This window comes from Oxyura jamaicensis, chromosome 3 (assembly GCF_011077185.1).
Source record: "Oxyura jamaicensis isolate SHBP4307 breed ruddy duck chromosome 3, BPBGC_Ojam_1.0, whole genome shotgun sequence".
Classification (NCBI taxonomy): domain Eukaryota; kingdom Metazoa; phylum Chordata; class Aves; order Anseriformes; family Anatidae; genus Oxyura; species Oxyura jamaicensis.
In genome coordinates this window covers 26,332,067-26,352,563 of record NC_048895.1, presented here as the reverse complement: position 1 = coordinate 26,352,563, position 20,497 = coordinate 26,332,067, and the positions used below count along the sequence as shown (strand labels likewise).

At 42.4% G+C, this 20,497-nt stretch overlaps 1 protein-coding gene across 1 annotated transcript in view; it reads right to left on the bottom strand.

Moving 5' to 3' along the window:
* Positions 1 to 15,623, bottom strand: part of ZFAND3 (zinc finger AN1-type containing 3) — a 134,245-nt gene extending 118,622 nt beyond the window's left edge. The window contains exon 1 of the mRNA XM_035320267.1: positions 15,262 to 15,623. Coding sequence (XP_035176158.1) covers positions 15,262 to 15,332 — 71 coding nt within the window. The 5' untranslated portion in view covers positions 15,333 to 15,623. The remainder of the gene's footprint in view (positions 1 to 15,261) is intronic.
* Between the last annotated feature and the right edge of the window lie 4,874 nt (positions 15,624 to 20,497).

The following is a 20,497-nucleotide window of genomic DNA, read 5'->3' as shown; positions in this document are numbered from 1 at the left end:
ACCAAACTCCACATTCACAAGGAAACATATTACTCCCCATGTTACTTGACCAGTACCCACGTGGTTTTAACTCGGTCTTCAGCTTTCTAATATTTGAAAGCATACAAGGCTAACCTATCGCATCAGTGAGTGAAACCAAGGAAGCTGAGACTGTAAATACTGCCTAGCTTGAAAACAGCTATTGATGCACAGTCTCTATCAATGTTACTTTTTTGTTGTTGTTTGTTTCCTTTTAAAACTTTCATGCTGTAAGGTACAAAGCATTGTTTTTGCTGTTCTAATTTCTTTCAGCATCACATACTGCAGTATCATCCTCACTGCTCCTGATGACAAACGAGAGGTAAAGTAAGGTCCAAGTCCCTTCTTACTGGGCAACCCTCCATAACTGGAGTTTGACCGTACCTACCTGCTGTCCCAAAAGCTGTTCTGCACTTCCTCTGACGCTTGGCTCAGATGACAACCCAAGTTGTGCAGTGCACAAATAACCCCGCCCTGGGCTCGTATCCAGCCACCATTCAAAATTTCCTCTTGAAAGCAGCGAGTGCCATCCCCAGCAGAGAGCACTCAGCATCCTACACTCACAAACCTCTAAGCTTGCAATAAGGTAACAAAGAACTTCTTGGGTTTCCATCTCTTGTGTGTTCTCCCCAGCTTTATCGCTTAACTCATGGCCATACTCATTCGGACTTCTACTAATGTCAGGCATTTCCTGGGCTACGTTGCATCATGTTTCTCCTCTCTTACCCAATTACTCTGGGAAGCAATTCCATTTAGGAGTTTTGAACAATTGTAGCGCAGAGCACCCTGAATTATGTCACAGAACATCACCTTGACAGTCTAAAGGGCATTTTGTGTCTGCAAAATACAAATAAATATTTTCATACTGTAGTCTTAATGTTATATATGGATATATTACTGTTCCGAGTTTAGGTCTAGTACAATCGAAGTTTTAATCAGAAGCATATTTATCTTATACTTCAGCCTCTGTGGTAGCTCTGTAAAGCAGGGTGTACATGGGTAGCGCTAACAAATAACAACTAGGCAGGCAAAGCTCAAAGAACCAAGTAGAAGGACTTTTTTTTTAAAAAAAAAATCTATTATTTTTATCATCTTAGCAGTGCAGCAATGTAGCAGAATGCTATCTGACAAACCATAAATAAAACCTGCTAATCTCATCTCCTCTCAGCATCTAAGTAATGAGAAATGCAACTAGGTAAACATCGTGCATGCTAAATCACAGGCGGTTAGTGAGGTGTTTAACTTAGTAATCAAACATGATACCAAGAGCAGCAAGTCTTGCTTGGAAACAACTCTGCCATAACCGATCTCTTGAGGCACTCAGTGACCCGCAAATCCTAACTCCAAATTCAACCAGCTTTACCTACGTCAGTTCACTTTTGCATTTTGAACATGAGAATTAAACATGTTAATTCATACAACTAATTCAAGACGAGCATTAGCTTGCTCTTCTCAACAACATAAAGCCAATTAGCAGCTTACTTAAGAAAATAAATTACCAGTACCTCAAAAATCTTAAACATTACCCCCAGTATGTTACTTGCTCCCTCGAAGTTCAATCCCTTTGTCATCATACAATTACGCATAACCAGAGATTTTTTTAAAAAGAATTTCAAACAGTACGTGTAGAAGCTTGCAGTGTCTATTTAATTAATCGGATAGATCAGACTTTGTGCCCAGCCACTTGACATTTTCCTTATAAATTTGTAACTGAAGCCTTTATGCAAGTATAGCAGTTCTGAGAAATGGCTGGAGGGCAGAGAACAAGGTCACCCCAAAACAATACATTTTATTCTTTGACAAAAATAAAACAACCTGGTATTTCTTTCCTACTTGTGAGGACTTGGAAGAAAAGGTAGCAAGGAAACTAAACAAATAATCAGAACGTGAATGTGCTTCGCCATCCTCGCTTCCCACCTCCTCCAAAGTTTTGTGACAGTCTAATTAGTTCCCTGTGCTGCACGTTGCCATCACCTGTCCCATGCTGTGCCTCGAAAGCCAATTTTGGGGGCCCCCATCGCACCGCTGAGGTGGGAGATCCTGCTTTCCCTCACTAGGGCAGTGCTAGTCATCGAGTAAAAATGCACAGCCCTCAAGCACCATATGCCAGCACACTAGCCATGAGAAACGGGCGCTGTGTGTGCCATTTGATGGGTGACAGGGCAGAGAACAGCGCTTTCCAGAAGGGTGCCAGGCGCCCCATTGGGGTGAGACCCTCTGTGCGATGCATCGGTCCTTTCTCGTATTTCCCTCAGCTCACTCCCACTTCTCAGGCAATCGCATTTCAATTACCAGTACTGAAAGCATTCAGCATGCACATTCTGCTTTAAAGTTCAAGGGTTTTAAACGTCTAGTGAAAAAACAATCCTTCATCCTGTGACAGGAGAAGGAAACCTTTACACAGACTGGTATTTTGGCTTTTCCATCTTTGGTGATCCAGATTAATGCAAACGGCAATCTTCGCAGTTGTCATTTTCACAAGGTAGCTTTTACTGTTTTGTAAGTGTTTAGAGCAGACAGCCTAAATTTATTTACATGAACCAAACCAAGGGTATCGCAGCACTCACAGACACCATTATGCTATCCACATCATTTTCCTGTTTTGAAATAACAGGGAGAAGACGTGGGAAAAAGCTTCAACTTCTTACGATTTCCCTTTGCTAATTGAGACTGAAGGGATAAATCACAATCAGCACACTTACTGCATGGCATCCAGGCTGAGGGAGATCAGGGCCAAGTTAAATATTTCATTCACACGCACACAGAGCAAACAGCAAAGGCTCTTTCGGTGGATCAGCTATTGAGGCATTTCTGACGGTAATCTCAGGGAAAGGCACCGTAACCAAGTGCTGAGTGATCATTAACAGTAGGTAAAAAAAAAAAAAAAAAAAAAAAAAAAAAGAGCCCTGAAACGTTACCTCATCCTGAACACTCATCTCAGCTATGCATAACCTCATTGTACACAAGGAGAACAAGTTTTAGCCACCTAACCACTGTCCCAGGCTGGAGCTGTACACTGCAAGTCTACTGCTCAACCATCCATGTCAAATTAATGTTGAATCCTAAATAGAAGCAGTAGTTAAAAGGGATTTTAAAATTTAAGGAAGCATCATCTCCAATCTCCAAGAGAAAAAAAGTTTCCACAATTCTGCTTGACTTAAAAAAAAAAAAAGTTTTTCATCAAACTTCTGTGCACTTTTTTCATCCTTTACTCATGGAGGGCCCCTTCTGAAAGGAGGGCACACAATCCTCCCTCTCCACTTTCACCACAGTAGTTTGAGAAACTGGTACAGGACAAATAAAGGTACCTCTAACCATTAAACTACTGAATAGCAAATATGTACGCTATGAACTTCATGTACATGTTTTTCTTGCCCCCTTACTTCCCAGTTCTTTCACCTAACACACTGCCCCTTCAAACATTAGCCTAGCAAACAAATAATTCAGACCTTCTTGCTACCTAAGCATTACTTTTACTTGAGTCAACTCAAATAAGAAGATGTTTTCTTTCCATCATGTGAAAGGAAAACACCACCCATACTTTCACAGAAAACATTTACATTTGACTAATTCAACTAGAATCAAAGTGAATCAAACCAGTCTGTAGCTTTCTTTAGGTGGTACAAATTGAACTATCGGCTAATATGTTTTGTGATAAAGGTAATACCACATTCAGTGTTTGCTAGCTGATTGTAGCAGAAACAAGTTTCTGAACCATAGCTACAAATAACCTACTGACAGCAGCCCCGCAAGCAATATCTAAGGTCATCTATCCAGCTAGCTGGTAGAAAACATCTATTTCCTACCAGCAGTGCTGCTGCAGCTGTGATAACACAAGCATAAAGGCAGACCTTATTTTGGAGACAGAAGTGATGCCTTAATATATACTTGGAAAAAGCAGAGCAGCTTCCCCGTATACTGAAGGAAGCTGGTGTGTCCAAAAAGTTGGTCTATGTTGTCCAAACTGGGTATCTACCTTCAGAGTTTTTCTTGCACAGATGATGAGGGACAAGAAAGCTAAGCAGAAGAAAGGAAAGCACTGCTGATTAATCAAGTAACTATAAAACCCAAGATAAGGATCATCTACACCACTTCCCTTCCTCTCTTCTTCAACTGCCATCACCATGCCAAGAGAATACAAGCCTCAGGAGCAACCCTGTTTTTGAAGCACCTGTCTTACCACATAAACCTTAGTGGTGCAAATATATATGGCCCATAAAATCACTGAAATAGATATTGGCTGAGTGGCCTTAAGTAGTCCTCAAAACTAACTAAAAACCCCAAGCGTTCTCTTTTATTTTGTATGATATTCATATCAAGAAAAATACTACTAGAATAGTTAGCCCAAAATGTGTTCAAAGAAAAGATACGTAGAGATACTTTAATCCTCAAAACTCATAAATGTGTATGAGCAGTCTTCTGTGCTATAGTTAAGTCATCAGCTACACTAACTATATAATGACTACTTCAGGACAAATCATTTCTTTTTTTTTTTTAATCAAAAACTGCAAAGAAGATCATAATTCTCTATGCATACACTTAAAAAACTTCCAAGATTTATATGCACATGAAGTTGCAACATAAAGACTACTTAAAAGCTTTTCTGTGCTAAAGTTTGCAATAAACATGTTGCTAAAAAAGTCAACAACCCAGTACTAGTTCAGCCAACAGAAATAATGCAGAAAGAGCACCAATAGGAAAGTGGCTCAATCACTTTTTGTCATCCAGACACCTAGCAATCTGCTGGGAAACTGATCTGAAGACACACAAAAAAGGAAACCAACAACTACAGCAACCTCTGCTACACTGTCTGAAAGCTGCAGATTTCAGGTTCTGAAAGCCCTGGCCTAGTGCTGTTTAGTTTGGCTTTGCAATTACAGTGGTTTCAAAAGCAGGCAGTAATTGCAGTTATCTGAATTTCAGATGCATTTCAGTGGACATGTCGGCTCAGGCAACCGAATTCTAACCTGTAATAGTAAAGTTCCTGCTATGCCAGTAAGTGATGAAATTTCCAGTATTTTACTTTATTTTGAAAGAATGATGCAACACATTTGCTTAACTTACTATGTAATGACATACATCATGGTGTTTTTTCCTTTACTATCTGAATCCGTCCTTACAAGCCACTTGAGCAGGACAGGAAGCATTAATTATTCACCAGAAAGATTTCTGGTCGTGCCTGGATTAGTCACATGAGAACATTAATAGCAAAAGGAAACACTGCATCACAGAATAATGGCTAATAATGGGGTCCTATCTTCATCAAGAGAGTGCTGCGAAACCACCTGAGCCTTGCAGATGTGTAATGCAGGCGATTCTTGCTCTTCTAATTGCATAGCAACTCTTCTGATTGAAAGAAGCTTTCCTCCACCCACCACAAACACTTCCTTCAACACAGATATCCTTGGAAACAACATGTCAATGGGTCAGTGTTGTTTTACAGCAAGTGCTGATTTAAAACAAACACCTCTCTACAGAGGGCAGAGCTTGGGAAGCTGTAAACGCTCCCTGATATATCAGGTCTTTCATTCAAGGCTCCTAAACCACTGTGAAATTAAATGAAGAGTGATATATGATTCATTAATGAAGGAAAACATGCATGTGAAAAAACACAGTTCAACAAGCTTAAATGCCAAGGACTTCTAGCTATTAAATAAATAGAAGACAAAAGGGAATGGCACTCCGCATTAGGGGAACATTATCTATACATTTGGAATCACCGTACCCAAGCAAGAAGTTAGAACAGCAATATGCCCAGTGCCTAAAATAAAACCAATGACTCTACTAACAAACTACAAGCAAAAGAAGAGAAGAGGATGTAGTGACATTCAACACCTCCAGATATAACGGACTTAGAATTCTAACTAATTCTAGAGAAGAAACACTTCTAGCATGCCTATTTCAGAGTATGACAAACACTCCATGCATTGGACAACACTAGGAGTTACAAACATCAGCTGGTCTACTTCCTTAAATCAAATACAGAGTCAATTTGTTCCCTGTTAAATTAATTATTTCCAAAGCAAGTTTAATTTCAATTACTTTGCAACAAAGTATTAATCACAAAGCTCCGATGTGAAGAAATCTTAAGTGTTCGGGTACTATTGTTAATTGTTTCCTTTTAAAAGCTCAGAAGAAGAATGAATACCTAGGCTAATGAGGTAAGTTATTGTGTATATATGGACTATTCCTAAAAGCCCTTTATTAATTATAGCTCGGCTGATAGTTCATCCACACACTTATCTAAAAAACAAAATCCAAGACTTCAGCTGCTCCAAAGAACTACTGTATTTTCAATCTCATAACGTTGTGAGCATGTTTAAAAATGAAATCCTAATATTTTCCATAAGAATTTTGCCATTAAAAACTGAATTAGACTAACATAAAATTAAAATTGGAAAGAACCTTTATTACAGAATCATACTATTTTAAAATACATCCAGTGTTTCATTCCTTCAAAGAACTATGCAGTCAAAAATTGATTCTAAAACCAGGAATTATTAGATTTTGAATATATTAATATGTTAACGATTCAGGGCAACACTGGAAATCTATCTTCAGCATTTGTTAACACTTGGACAGTTTACGAAACCATTCTTGTCCATTAGTTCCATGAAGGAGATTAGAAAATTTCCCCTGGGACATTAACAATGAGCAAGCATTACTACAGCTGACGTTAAACTCTTGTCAGCAATACCTGACCTAAGATTCACCTTTCTCTAGCTAAAAATGCATTTTATTGAGCAACACTGGATATTTGTTGAAGAAAAGTTTTGAAGACCCACAATTGATTTATCAGCAATCTAGACTAATATTGATAGTACCTTTGACCAAAAATCACTCTTATCAACGGTTAGAAGGACAACGCAGGCTTCAGTACTGAGGGATCCTTCCCAAAAGGCAGCATTTTACCTCCTTTATATACACAACTTCCTCTGAGACACCTCCAACGTATCATTAGGGATCAAAACACTGCTGTTAGGGCGACAGGGCTGATCTCAGTAAGTCACATTAAGTCCATGAGGACATGGCTTTGGATCCTGCACAATTAGGAGGCTATCTTAAGTGCTTAGGAATTAAATAGAACTTCATTCAAACAAGAAGTTAAATGTATACATTGCAAAACAGGCCCCAATTCAAACAACTCACCCAGCACCTCACATCAGTAGAGTTAGAAAGTACAGGTGGTAATCACCAAGCCTCTCTTTCTCTCAATTTGTCTGACTGCTTATTAAAATTATAGAAAGCCGGTTTTTAAGCTCCATTCAAAATTTTTCATTACTTGCTATTACTCTAAATTGCACCAAATAAACATTGTCAATCTAACACTAGCCAACATTTATGGATTAAAGGACATAATGCCAGTGAAAGTCACCTTAAAAATAACTTCCCCTAACGCACTAATGAAAATATTACAGCATTAAGAAACTGAAATTTACCTTCCTCACATTGACCTACATCGTTCAAGTTCAGAGCACACGTACGGTGGCCAGGTTAAGTGGCACGAACTGAACCAAACCCCTACGAGGCTGGCAAAGGGCGGGTACCTGCTGCACATAACTGGAAGACCCCGGAGAACCCATTAAATGTAAAAAAAAAATCATCCATAAGTTCCTAATACAACTTCTCCATACAGGCATCACCGTGCTTTCCACGACGCTACTGTTCAGATACCGTTAACAGAGGAATTGAAGAGACAACTGCAAGCGTCTTGGGTCTCCAACTCTTGGAATATTAAAATCTTTCATTTAAGACATTTTCCTGTATACGGGTAATGAATAATTTACAGTAAATGGAACTATGTATACATGGCTGTTTGACTTCTGAGTTACAAAATTTTTTTGTAAAGTGCTAAATTAGTTTACACCCCCACTTAAACCTACATTCCTTCACAAATTTGGCAGCTAGGAAAGTAAATCCATGCTGCAACTAGGCCTGATTTTTAATTCTTCTTCCAAAAATAAAGGAAAGACTCCATGCTAGTGAGCCCTGATGACACTGAACAGACAGGAAGGGCATCTACAGTGCCATCTGAGCAAAAGCGGGGAGAGAACAGATCATTCTGATTTACCTGCCTAAACTGAATATGAAGCTCCTCTCTGAGATACAAATAAGAGTTTCACCATAGTCAAGGTCAAATATTGTCCAAAAACTGCCACAAGAGACTGTGCCAACACTTAAAAAAAAAAACAAAAAAACAAAGTGAGCCAGGTGAGGCTGTCTATTTGAGGAGATACAGAGGAGCACTGTAGCATTTTAAACTGCAAAGAATATAAGCATCATTTCACCGAGAAAATATATCACATCGATAATTTCCACCAACTGCCTCTTAAGAAGCCTGTGTTTATTTACATATACAAACTTCTAATTTAAAATAATTTTAAAACCCATTAATAATTGGCATAGCATGTTAATGAAAATATTCGAGTCCAAACCAAACATCTCTAATGCATACATCCATCATGGATCACTCTCTGATGTTAATGCTTTGCGTCACTGCGATTTCAACATCTTGAAGGAAACACTGGCTTGCGAGGCTTCCAGCATTTTGAGGCTTTAATACCACACATTGGGCCCCGTGAGCCCAGCATGTGGCAGCTACGTTAACATTTCTTTGGAAGTTTGATGTTGAAATGGTTAAAGCTTACACAATTAAGAACAAGAGCAGGATGTCCTCAAAACCGATACCTATGTTATAACCTTCAAACAGCCTGGACTTACCATGAGGAACGTCAGACAACCTGAAGCACGCTCAGTGAAGTGAAGCAACAGACAAAACACGATGCATCTATGCAGCCATACCACAGCTGAGCATTTTACTTGCATGACAGATATTTCATAGCATTACCTGAGGAATAATCGTTGCTAATACCTTCAGGTAATCACAGTTTACAAGCCAAACTAAGACGACATGGACTGACGTGAAGATGGACACCTGGCCAGTGACACAGACACAGCAACTTTTTACTCTCAACTCCAAGCTTCCAAAAGCAGCATACAAAACCTGCTTCATCCCTCTTTGCTCCATGGGTAGGAGAAGCAGCAGAATGAAACCAAATTTCATTCTGACCACTGAGGAATTTGGTCAGATTAAAAGGTGCTGGATACAGCTGTCTATAATTAGCACCGCATCGATCTATAATTAGGAAGTATTTCTACAACATTTTATATAAAGATTTTGAATAAATTCATAGCTTAAGCAAGTGTTTGTTTTCTCAAATTCTGGCTTCCCTGAAGAAGTAAACAGACAGTTTTTATCAAGCAGGCCTATTTTTGGATCTTCTTAAACAAAACACCCTCATACACCAGCTGTTTGAATTTATTCACTCCTTAAAATTATCACACAGCAAGATTAAAGGAAACAAAATCAATTACTTTTTTTTTTTTTTTTTTTTTCCCCGTAAAGAGCACGGCTGGATTATGGAACTACCTGTTGCAGGATGTTGTGAGGGTCAAGAGTAGGTAAGGATTCAAGAAGTTATTATGCAAATTCATAAAAAATAATTAGGCCATACACCTATAAAACAGAGGACAACCTCCTGTCAGACTGCCAGAAGCAAAGGAGGAATATACCAAGATAAGCATCGCTGCATGCCTGCTCTGTTCTTACGCTTACTCCTTAGCATCACTTACCACCCAAATCAGAGTCAGGGCTTGATGCATCTCTGGCATGATCCAGAACAGCTGTTTTCTATTAAATAACAAAATCTCCTTTCTGTTTTGTCTATTCTGTTAAGCACTGCAAAAGAAAGCATTGTTTTCACATTCCTAGAAGAGAGCTTATTACAGTTAAAATATTAAATCCAATTCATCTGCTTTTACTTCAAGTGCCAGTAACCCCTACTCCCAAAGGTCATCTTCTGCAGCAAAAAGAAAGCTAAGCCTCGATCCAAAATGGAGTATCTTCCTGGTGAACGTGGTTGCAAGTAGCAATTGTTCACTGTATAGAAAAAGTCTACCTTTGACTTTAGTTGAGATGCTCTGCTAGTTGTATTACGACTGAGGGAAACCCCAAGAACCTCACAATCTATTGTTCTCCATTCTGTATATTGTTATTCAAACAGGGAACATGACGAAGTCCAATTTTTTTCTCCGCTGTCTCCTTGGATTAAAGCTTCTCCGTCTCTCATAATTCTCTGTATCTTCTAGAATTTAAATCCAATTAAAAAAAAAAAAGAAGATTGTCTCTCCAAAGTCTCTCAACATCCTCTGTAGCATTTCCTTGGAAAAGCTATGACTAGACCAATTCCTCATTAGGCCTTTTCTTTCTTTTGGTTAAATAATTTCTTCTCCCAGTTTGTGCAATATGCCTACCTCACAGCAGTTAATGACGGCTTTAACTACAAACTGCTCCATGCACTTTCACCCAAGAATTTAACATTAAATAAGTTCATTTATAGTATATAAAAAGAAATTCAAGTATTTCAGCCATAAGCTAAAGCCAAAACAAAATATAAGGACCACTTCAGGTAAATTAATTACCTGATTCAAACCAACTCTAGCTCACTGTAATAGATGGCCTATAAATGTTCGTGTAATTCTATGAAAGTTAATTTTACTTGTATTACAGCACACTTGAAAGTAATAAATGCAAGTAACCTTTTATTCTTACAAAAACACATTTGGGGTCTTGTACAGCACAGTAAGAATTAGCCTTCCTAAAACATAAGCACCATTAATTCATTTATTGATTCAAATCAATGTATCACAATTGAAAGAATTGACATTTCTTGTCGTCAGCAGCACTGCAGAGACACCCTGCCCCTTGCACAGCACCACTCACACACAGCTACCCCAGGCACTTCTTGTGTCCCTCTTGGGCACTTAAAGACCTCAGTTAATACTGAGGGCTAATAAACGATAACTCATTTGCTACTGGATGCACTGACTTGCATAAGCTGCCGATTTTGTTACTTTTGCTAGCATCTGATCCAAAGATAGAGTAAGTGAAAGCCTGGCGAAGTAACTGCACAATTCAAGGCCAGCAAAAACTAATTCTTAGTGGGAAAGGTACCTATTTCTACAGTTATATCAAGCCTCGCTTAGGAACATCTATGGAGTGTTTCAACAATACTTAAAATTAGGTATACGAAGGTATTATTCAATGAGGATGATGTACACAGCCTATGAGATTAGAAAGTATAAATGGCCAGTCACTGAGAGCTCCTATGGAATGAACAGCTGCAATCACCCATAAAAAAGAAGGAAAAGATTAGCCAAAGAGGAGGCTTGTTAATGGCACACATTTATATATATATATATACACACACACACACGTCATTAGTTGCTTATAAGAAAAAAAAAGCTTTGGTGATATATAGTCGCAAACTAATCATGCTTAGGTTAAATGATTCACCATTTGATCAAGCGTTTAATTTTAGGAAACAAAACTGAGAGAAGAGCCAGTTTGGCATGGCAGGGCCCTGGTGATACACAAGTAACTGGAAAATCCAGACTCCAAAATAAACTCTGGATTGGGTCTGCACACAATGCTTGGGGCACAATGCCTCACCATGTCTATGATGCATGCAGTGTCAGAGAAGGCAGAACAAATGGTATCATCCTGCAAAACCCCTGCTGGCATGTTCTCAAACAGCATTGCCATCAGTTTCAGCTGACTACAGTACCTTATAGTGCCAGAAATAAGACGAGATGAAACTAATCATACTGTGTTTTCAATCAGCTTCCTGCTGGTTGCCACCATTTCAAGAATGGAATTCATTTCTTTTATGTCCATTAACATATTCCCTTCTTTTCTGGTTCTAAGGCACTAAACGCAATGGCCTGGCATCATCTGGACGATAAGAAAAACAAGCAGCGTTCACTACGGTACAGACAGAATCACAGCAGCATTACCCTGACTTGCTCCTTCACAATGTATGCTTCCACCAGCCAAGGAAGTATTTTAGCTCACAAATCTCATCCACGCATGTAACAGTGTAATAGTAAAAGCCCCAGCGCTTTGATGAGCTACACGCAAGTGAAACCTTTGTGGAGTCCTTCAGAAGCCGATGGGGGTACTGCCAACATGAAGTTCATTAAAGGATTATGCCTCATCTCTAATAAGCAAAGTAGCTTAACTGGAATACATACATATAGCCATATTTTCAAGTATTTATTAACACGGAGCTGAAGATTTTACATATGTCAGAAAAGACTGGTTTCTGAAATCCACTCACCTAAGAAAAAGAATTTACATGGTCTATTAATCAGAAAAAGAAAGAATTTTTCCAGATCATAAGAACGAGAAGCTAAGCACAGCATAAACCCTAAATGAAGTAATCTAAAATAACATCTTGTGCACTGCACCCTCTCCAACCTTTATACACAAAAACTATTCCAATAAAAAGCGAAACAGTTGCTACTCACTAAAGTTTGAGATATAAAAATAGAAAGAGCAGGGGGTAAAATATTTCCAAACAGCAAGCTGTGTGAATTTTTCATAAATAAATCAATACAGATGAGGTTTGCCCAATTGAGGCTATCTGTGTGAGATGATTCTGTAAAAATATAAAGATCATCTCCGTGTTCCATTTGAACCTTGCTGGAGCAAAAATGACAGACTGGACATACTAAAGAGAAGGGGTAGTCTGCAGAAGATTTAAGGATGGCTTCTGTGATCTTCCACAAAAGGTAAGAAAACGTTAGTTGTTGACCTTAAGCAGATGTTTCAGAAGTTCTGAGCAGGCTCACTCAAGTCCCTTCTTTCAGTTGTTCATTTTTCAGTCTCTTAGATCTTGAGACATCAAGAGTTCAGTAGTTTTCCAGTCACTAGAGATTCCTGCAACCTACAGGATCTGAATTTCTAATATAAAACCCAGCATTTTAAAAGAACCCCTCCAACTTTAATGCAATGGTGTATACAATCCTCTCTTGTTAACTCTTTGCACACCACCACTACACCAGCGTGTACTCCAGGAGCTACTTTATGACTATGCATTGATAGGCAAGTTCAGCCCACAGATCCACAGCTTACCTCAATTTTAAATGCTTTCCCAGTATTTTCCTTAAGGCTGTCTATGTTTGTGTATTACTGCAGAAGAGTATTCATCTCACCATAAACGGTGCTGCTAGCATGAAACACAAATCAAGCCAAAAGGAAACAAACAAAACCACCACCACCAAGCCCCGACACCATCTTTTACGCTTGGCCACAAGACATACTGGGTATCATCTAGAGCTGACGGTCTGACCCACTGGCAATGAACTCTTCTACAGCCTGCGCGGTTCAGGCACGCTCCAGAGCAGCCATCCAAGGACTTTCCATCGCTGGACTGATGCAGACCAGGAAACGAAGCAAAGCTATTCCTCTACGTGCCTTTATTTAGAAAGTTCATAGAAATTATTTCACCAAGTTAGTTCAAAACTTCTCAGAGTATTAAATGCTGTAATCCTGTAGAGAAAATGCAAGCATGGCCCTATTATTCCAAGTGTCAAAGCAACATAAAGGTCACCAAGAAGACTCCATCCTCTTTAAGACATGTTGCTGGCATAACCCTAACTGACACCGACTGCAGCAGAATTACAACTTCAGATGCATACGAGTCTTTTTCCTAGCATGACTTACTTTCTTCAGAAGGCTGGCATAAAACTGTGACAACCATGAGTACTCCTGCCAGCGCAACGCTGCCACAAGGGCATGTCCATACAGATTTACCAGCAGATCTTTTCAAGCACTGGCAAGGCCCAGGTGAATAAGGACAAGACAACACTTCAGTTTCTTCAAGACAGAGAAGCACAACAAGCCATCAGATTGTGGAAGCTGATGGGGCAATTTATTCATCTTTTGAAGTGAAAATATAGATACAAAGCTTGCCAATGAGTATTGAAAAGCACCTGGCAGAAAGGGAGCAAGAAATAGCATTTTGGTAATTGTTTGTTCAAGGGAAATGTAGGTTTTAAGAAAAGACTAAAGGCTTTAAAGGCAATGGGTTTTCTTGAGGGCCTCCTGTCACCATTAACCAGATCCTCAAACACGACGCACCAGATTTTTGTCTCATTATCACAACACTCTGAACTAGCCCCAAAGTTCAGCCCAGAGGAAAAGTTCACTTTCAACTTTCTGCGACTCTCCTTTCCCGTCTAGATCAGGTTACACGAGTCAGCGCACTGCCTCTGAGACAGCAGCGACTCGCTCCCCACTACACTGCAGAAAGCATCAGCTCCAAACATGGGAGCCTAAGAAAACAAAAATGAACAACACAATTTACTGTATATTTGTAATAAGCCTCACATAATTACTCCCAACAGGGCCACGGCATATGTTGCACTTCATGTTTTTTGTCATATCTCACGAAAACGGATTTCATTTAAAATCCTGCCACTCCAGTGGAAGCACCCCACGTACAGCGACACCGCTAAATCACTCTTACTGCATCTCCTTCCTCCCAGCCTCCGCTCCCCCCCGAGCACGCTATAAATCCCAGGAAGGCAAAACCACAGACGAGCGGAACGCTCAGGTGAGCCCTCAGAAGCCGATTTGATTGCGTGTTCTTTGAGCGTTTCATCAGCAGGAGCGTTAGGGACTAACATTGCTGGGATACACATCAGGGGCGTTTTGTGACTGCGTGTGTCTGGCAGCAAACCACCTGCCATGATACGTCTGACTTAAAATATAAGAAGCGATCAGCGATGGAAGCGTTGATCAGCGCTGGAAGCGTATCCACGACCCTGGGGTGGGTAGGAGGGTTAGCGAGGGCCTGGCTCAGTGTTTTTCCCCCACCTTTGGCTAAAGAGCAGCGACCCTACTTCTCCCTTCCCACAGCAGGCCAGCCAGCAGCCAGGCGGGCCCGTGAGTGGTGCGGGGCTCCCCGAGGGGACGGGACCACCATTTTACACAGCACTCCCCCTTGACCCTACGAGGGGGGGGTGGGGGGAGAGGGGGATCAGCGGGAGCCCCCCCGCTCCCTGTGGGGCTGGGCGGGGGGAACCGGGAGGGGCTCGGGGGGAACCCGGGGCAGCCCGGGGGAGGCTCGGGGCCCCCGCTGGGGGTTCACAACCAGGCCTGCCCCCCCAAACCCCCACCTGAGGGCCCCAAACCCACACTTAGGGGGGGCACAACGCAGCCACCCCCCTCCCCCCAGCCCCTCCCCGGGGCTCAGCCGCCGGGACAGGCCCGGCCCCTGCCCCTTTCCCCTTCCCCTGCCCGTTCCCGGTTCCCCCCCGGACCCCCACCCCCACCTCCGCCGCCGCCCCGCCCGGCCGCAGCCCAGCCCCCTCCCGGCCCGCGGGGCCCTCGCTTACCCCCAGAAGCCGCAGGGGCAGCGCGGCGGCAGGCTGGGCGCCTTGCTGCGCTCGCTGCCGGCGTCTCCCATGGCGGGGCCGGGAGCGGGGCCGGGGCCGGGGCCGGGGCGGCGGCGGCGGGCGGTGGGGGGGGAGGGGGGGGGCGGCGGGGCTGGGAGCCGGGATTCCAGGCCGGTCAGCTGGAGCCGGGCGCCACCACCCGAGAGGCGGCGGAGGGGTGGCCGCAGGAGGGGGGGCGGCCGCGCCCTAGCGGCGGGGCTCGCGTTGCCGCCCGCCCGCTGTGACGTCCCCCCCCCGGCCGCCGCGGCGAGGTGCGCCCGTCCGCCCCGCCGCGCCGCTCGGCCCCTGACTCAACAATGCGCCCCCCCCTCCCCTCCCCGCGAGGCGCGCACACACACACACGGGCCCGGCTCCGGCACCTCGCCTCCCCCCGGGCTGAGCGGGATGGTTTCGCCGAGCCGCCCGATCAGCTGGGAGCGGCCTGTACCAATGTGCTGCCCCGGGGGGAGACGGCATTGAGTGGGGGTGGGAATTAGAAAGGAAGAGAGCTTAGGAGGCGCCCGCACGCTCGAGAACGGAATAAATATCTCTGTAAAGAGGCTGCGAGGGGCTGCCTGGGCTCTCAGGGCCTGCTGGCTCCTCTACCCCGCGTTATTCCCACCGACACGTTACGCCGTAGTGGTACAGCCGGCGAAAGCCGGGGGGGGGGGGGGGGGGGGGGGCGGTAGTGGCGGCGCATGCGCGGTAGGCCGGCGACGCGGAAGTGGGCCGGTGGCCCAGCGGGGCCTGGGGCCTGCCCCGCGCTGTTGGGGCCGGGCCGCTGTCAGCCTGCTGCTTCATGGCGGGCGGTCGCCTGCTGTGCGCTTCACTGTGAAATAAAATCGGTCACGTTCCTAAAGCACGCCGGTGTCCTGTGTTCTGTTCCTGGCTGTCTGAGGAAGCTAAGCTGAGGGCTGGCCTCAGCAGTGGGAATGGGAGCACCGCGGTCCTCCTGTATTGGTCCCAGAGGAGGGGAAATGGCCGGGGTGGAGCAGGGCGAGCAGAGAGATGGGCGGCAGGCACCTGGCTGGGCCGGGCAGCTGGCTGCACGGGGGAAAGGGGAATTCCTGCGTCTGGACTTGGGAGCTGAGAAATGGGCATTGTACCTACAGTGCGGGTTCAGCAAGAGGCCTGGGGCCAGTCACAGCCTTGCTGGACCTCGGTTTTGTCTGTGAAGTGGAAATAATACCGACCCCCTGCCAGAAATTGCTTTTTTTTTTTTTGACATCTTTGTGGAAAATGGTGTGTGGGAAAATAGTGGTGTGGTGATTAGGCAGGTGTAATTATAATACGTTCTTGAGGTGTTGTTATCTTAGGTTTGAGCCTGAACCCACGGATGTTTAACACTGAAAGTTATATATGTTGTTAAGAAATCCTGGCGTATGCAGGTCTTTGTGAACAGCTAATTAATTCTGCCAAAATCCTTTTGACTAAAATATGGCCATCTGTAAGATTTTTGTATCAAATTAATTCATGGCAGAGAAAAAAAAAATAGTTATGGAATACACAGAGACAAGCTTAAAACTTTTTTACATGTTGAAATTTAATTCAACCCGTATAAACAGGCTGCTTCGGAAGAGAGAGGTTTGTGACAGCTCTCGAATAGCAGTTGGTTTATCCAACAGCCGCCGGGGCGCAGGCTGACTGACTCCCTGTTGATGCACCAGCCGGGCTGTTACGACTTCAGTAGCTCAACCAGTTGCTGCTCTTCCTCAGCAGAAACTTTGAAGGCAGTAACATCATGGAGTGTAAGATCGAAGCGGTACGATGGAGCCAGGACGTGTGCTGAGAGTTTTCATTAACAAATTAACTGGTGCCAGCCCTGTGGAAGTAGTCTGTGGCTGCGTAGCGAGCGCCCTGTGCGCTGGGGTGTGAGAGCTTCCTCTTGGCACAGCTCTTGGAGGAGCCTCGCTGCTGAGGCAGCACTGTGAGTGCACCGAGAGAAGTGAGTACTTGAGCAAAATAGCCTCAGCTTCATTAACTCAAGCCTTTAAACCAGTAAGTCAACTGAATATTAAAATTGTCCCTTATGTGCCGGCTACCTATAGTGCTACCGGAGGCTGTAAACTCCCCTCAGTTAAGCAGAACCTGCTGTCTTTTTTAGAGATGATTTGATAGTTAGTTCATATGTCCTGATTTGCAATTAAAATGGCATTAGCTTTCAGCCATTACAAATGTCATGGAGAAGCATTCTCTGTGGTAATCTTGCTCAGTACACGTGTCATTTCAAATGAACTTGATTTTGTAAAGTTATGTTGGGTTTAACATCAAAGTTCTGGTCTGGGGAGCAATTCAGGGTTTTAAAAATCCTACAGTGGCTTGGTAATTTATTCCAAGTTAAACACAAGAAAAGCATAAGTTCAGAGATAATGGTATTGCAAGAAGTATGTATATATTTAACACCATTACAGTGAAGACACCTCAACAACAATTTAGCTTTGCCCAATACTGATACCGTATCAGGAATAATCTGAAGGGAAAAAATTATCTTCAGGATTCTAGTATATGTGAACGCTCTGGGACAGCACAGAGGGAGCATGTCTGCTTTGGTGCTGTAATGCCTTATGTCTAAAACAATATTTTGGATTTTTTTAAAGAAGAACTTCTGCCACACTGTTTTTCAATAATTGTGGTATTTCCTATTTTATTTAAGTAGCGCAAGGTATAAAATACTGATGTATCATGCAGCATCGCTTCTGGAAAATTTATTACATTAATCTGAACTTGCTTTTCTAAACCTTTAAATGTTTTGTTTTGTGTCCTGTTTCTTCTAGTCTTATCAGTCCATTTGCAACCACTAGAAAGTGTTTCTGTAGTGCAACATCGCAGCGAGGGAAAGTCTTGGTGTGTGATGCTTCTTTGGAAGCTGGCTGGGAGAAAACTGGTTCAACTGATCTAAAATTAATACAGTCATAAACAGGGCATCACAACCTCCATACAGTGTGTGAGCCATTCTTCCAACAGATTTATTGAGCCAGGCCTCTGGCTCCCTGAGGAGTTTTGTTACTGACATTTTCTTTATTTTTTTTTTTTTTCATCCAGAGAGTCCAAGCCCTGGATGCTTTCTGAACTAATGTAAAAGCATGTGCAAACAAATGGATAAGCAGCACCTAGGAAGCTTATGCAAGGTATTAGTTGGATAGGGGTGGGAACATTCATACACAGAAAGTCATCATATGGTCCAGTTATAAGAAGGCATGTTTCAACCTTGGTGAGGAAATACGTATTTAGTTGGGAGAAATAATAATAATAATAAAAAAAACTACTTAGTAGTAGGAAAGTAACTTGAAAAGTGGTTATGTCAGAAGAGCAGTGAGCAACAATTTAACTCTATGCCAACAGAAACAGCTAATGTCATTTTAGTTCTGCTTATCCAAATGCATGAAATGGATGGGGAAGGTAGTAATTCTTAATGAGACTGTAGTCACCCTGCAGCTTTTCTCTTGGCATCTTATTGCAGAAAAATCACAGAATGCAGAGAAGAGCGACTAAAATACATATAGTCTGCAGACAATGAAATGCTTAAAAATTGTAATGTTTACAGTTTGGCCAGGGAATGATTACGTTTGGAAAGAGGTCATAGCCATTTATTCACATTTAAAATAACAACATGGAAGGTATTTACCAGCAGGACATACAGAGTTTAGTAAAAGATATGTTTCTAAGGGAAGAAATGCTTAGGTCAAATAAGGAAAATGATCTCACGGTGAAGTCTGATTTTTTACCTCTTGCTGAGGTGCTTCGGGCTCATTCTCAGTGGGGCCACAATGCAGGATTAGATGAGGTAATAGACTTCTCAGGATCAGGAGGCAGAACTCTACCAGATTTAGAAGCAACAATTAAGTACCGTTGTTTTTCAAGGATTCCCTTTCTTCATATATACTAGAAAGAGTTGTACCTTTACAATCAGAACATTTTGGGTTGTTTATTTTGGTATAAACATGATTGCCTGATTGAGATACATGTGCACAACCATGAAGTAGAGCAGGTGGAGAATGTCACAAGTATTGTACATCTTCCTTCTCATCTTGAGATCTAAATTACCATAAAATGATAAAAGTGACTCATGTGGTGCCAATCTGTTAGAGAGACTCTTGAGCTGATTGAAATAATCACCACTTTTTATTCCTCTCCAGTAGGCTGATATGCTTCGTAGCAAAATCTTTTCTTTTGGAAGATCATTCTTGTTATACCCTCTACTGAGGTTGAAAAGTAAAATGAGCATGTGGGAAAGGGCGATGGAGATGACATGTCTGAGCCACAGTCATATCTAGCTATAAAGGTGAACAATCACAATGATTCACAGGAGCCTGGTGGCATAGGCTATCTCCCATGAAGAAATTAACCTGCAGCAAGTCAGCATCACAGATGGGACCCCGAAAAAGGTGACTGAACCCTGCCTGAGACTGGCACACATTCTTGTGGCTGAATCAGGACCAGGGCTGTCAGCCTTTCAAATGCCTGCTTTACAATGCTTAGCTCATCTCATTTTCTGCATTAGAAAAGCATGTCTTGGTTCTTTGTATGCAGCTGGCATAGCAGGGTGTGATCCAGCTGAATGCCTCAAGATTTGCTTATTCGTTTAGTCTGAGTTAGGTGTCAGTGCAAGCAATCTGAAGACAGAAATGCCCGCACCTTAGCCTCTGGCTTGGGTCTCGATGAATCTCACTCCAGGCTTCTTTGCTACTCAAAGGAAGCCTCCAGATTAAAGAAGGCAAGCTGAGTTCATCTTGGCTCTCAACATTGGTTGTGTTGACGAAGCAAAAGAAATAGAATCATCTGTGAATTATCAACTTATGAGTCATGTAGATTAGAAGGTTTTCATAGCTACGTCTTTTTTAAAACATAAAACATATGTTTGAACACTAAAATAAAAGTTTAAATAGTTGCAGCACAGAATTTGGAGTCAGGACTTTGACATTTTTTCGATGTTGTTTTAAATCTCTCTGTGCCTCAGTTTTGCTTTCTGAAATGGAAATGCTCGTACATCTCATCAAGAGACTGGAAGCATAATCTTTATTGGGTGGCATTTTTAGAAATGAGAAATTGTTGTTATTATTGCTCTAACTAAAAGAGTGGCATTTCTTTGCAATTAATGGCTGGACAGAGAGTCCAAGGTGAAAGCAATAACTCTTAACACAGCCAGATGCAATTTGCAAGGATATGACTAACCGAGAGGCAATTATTATTAATAATA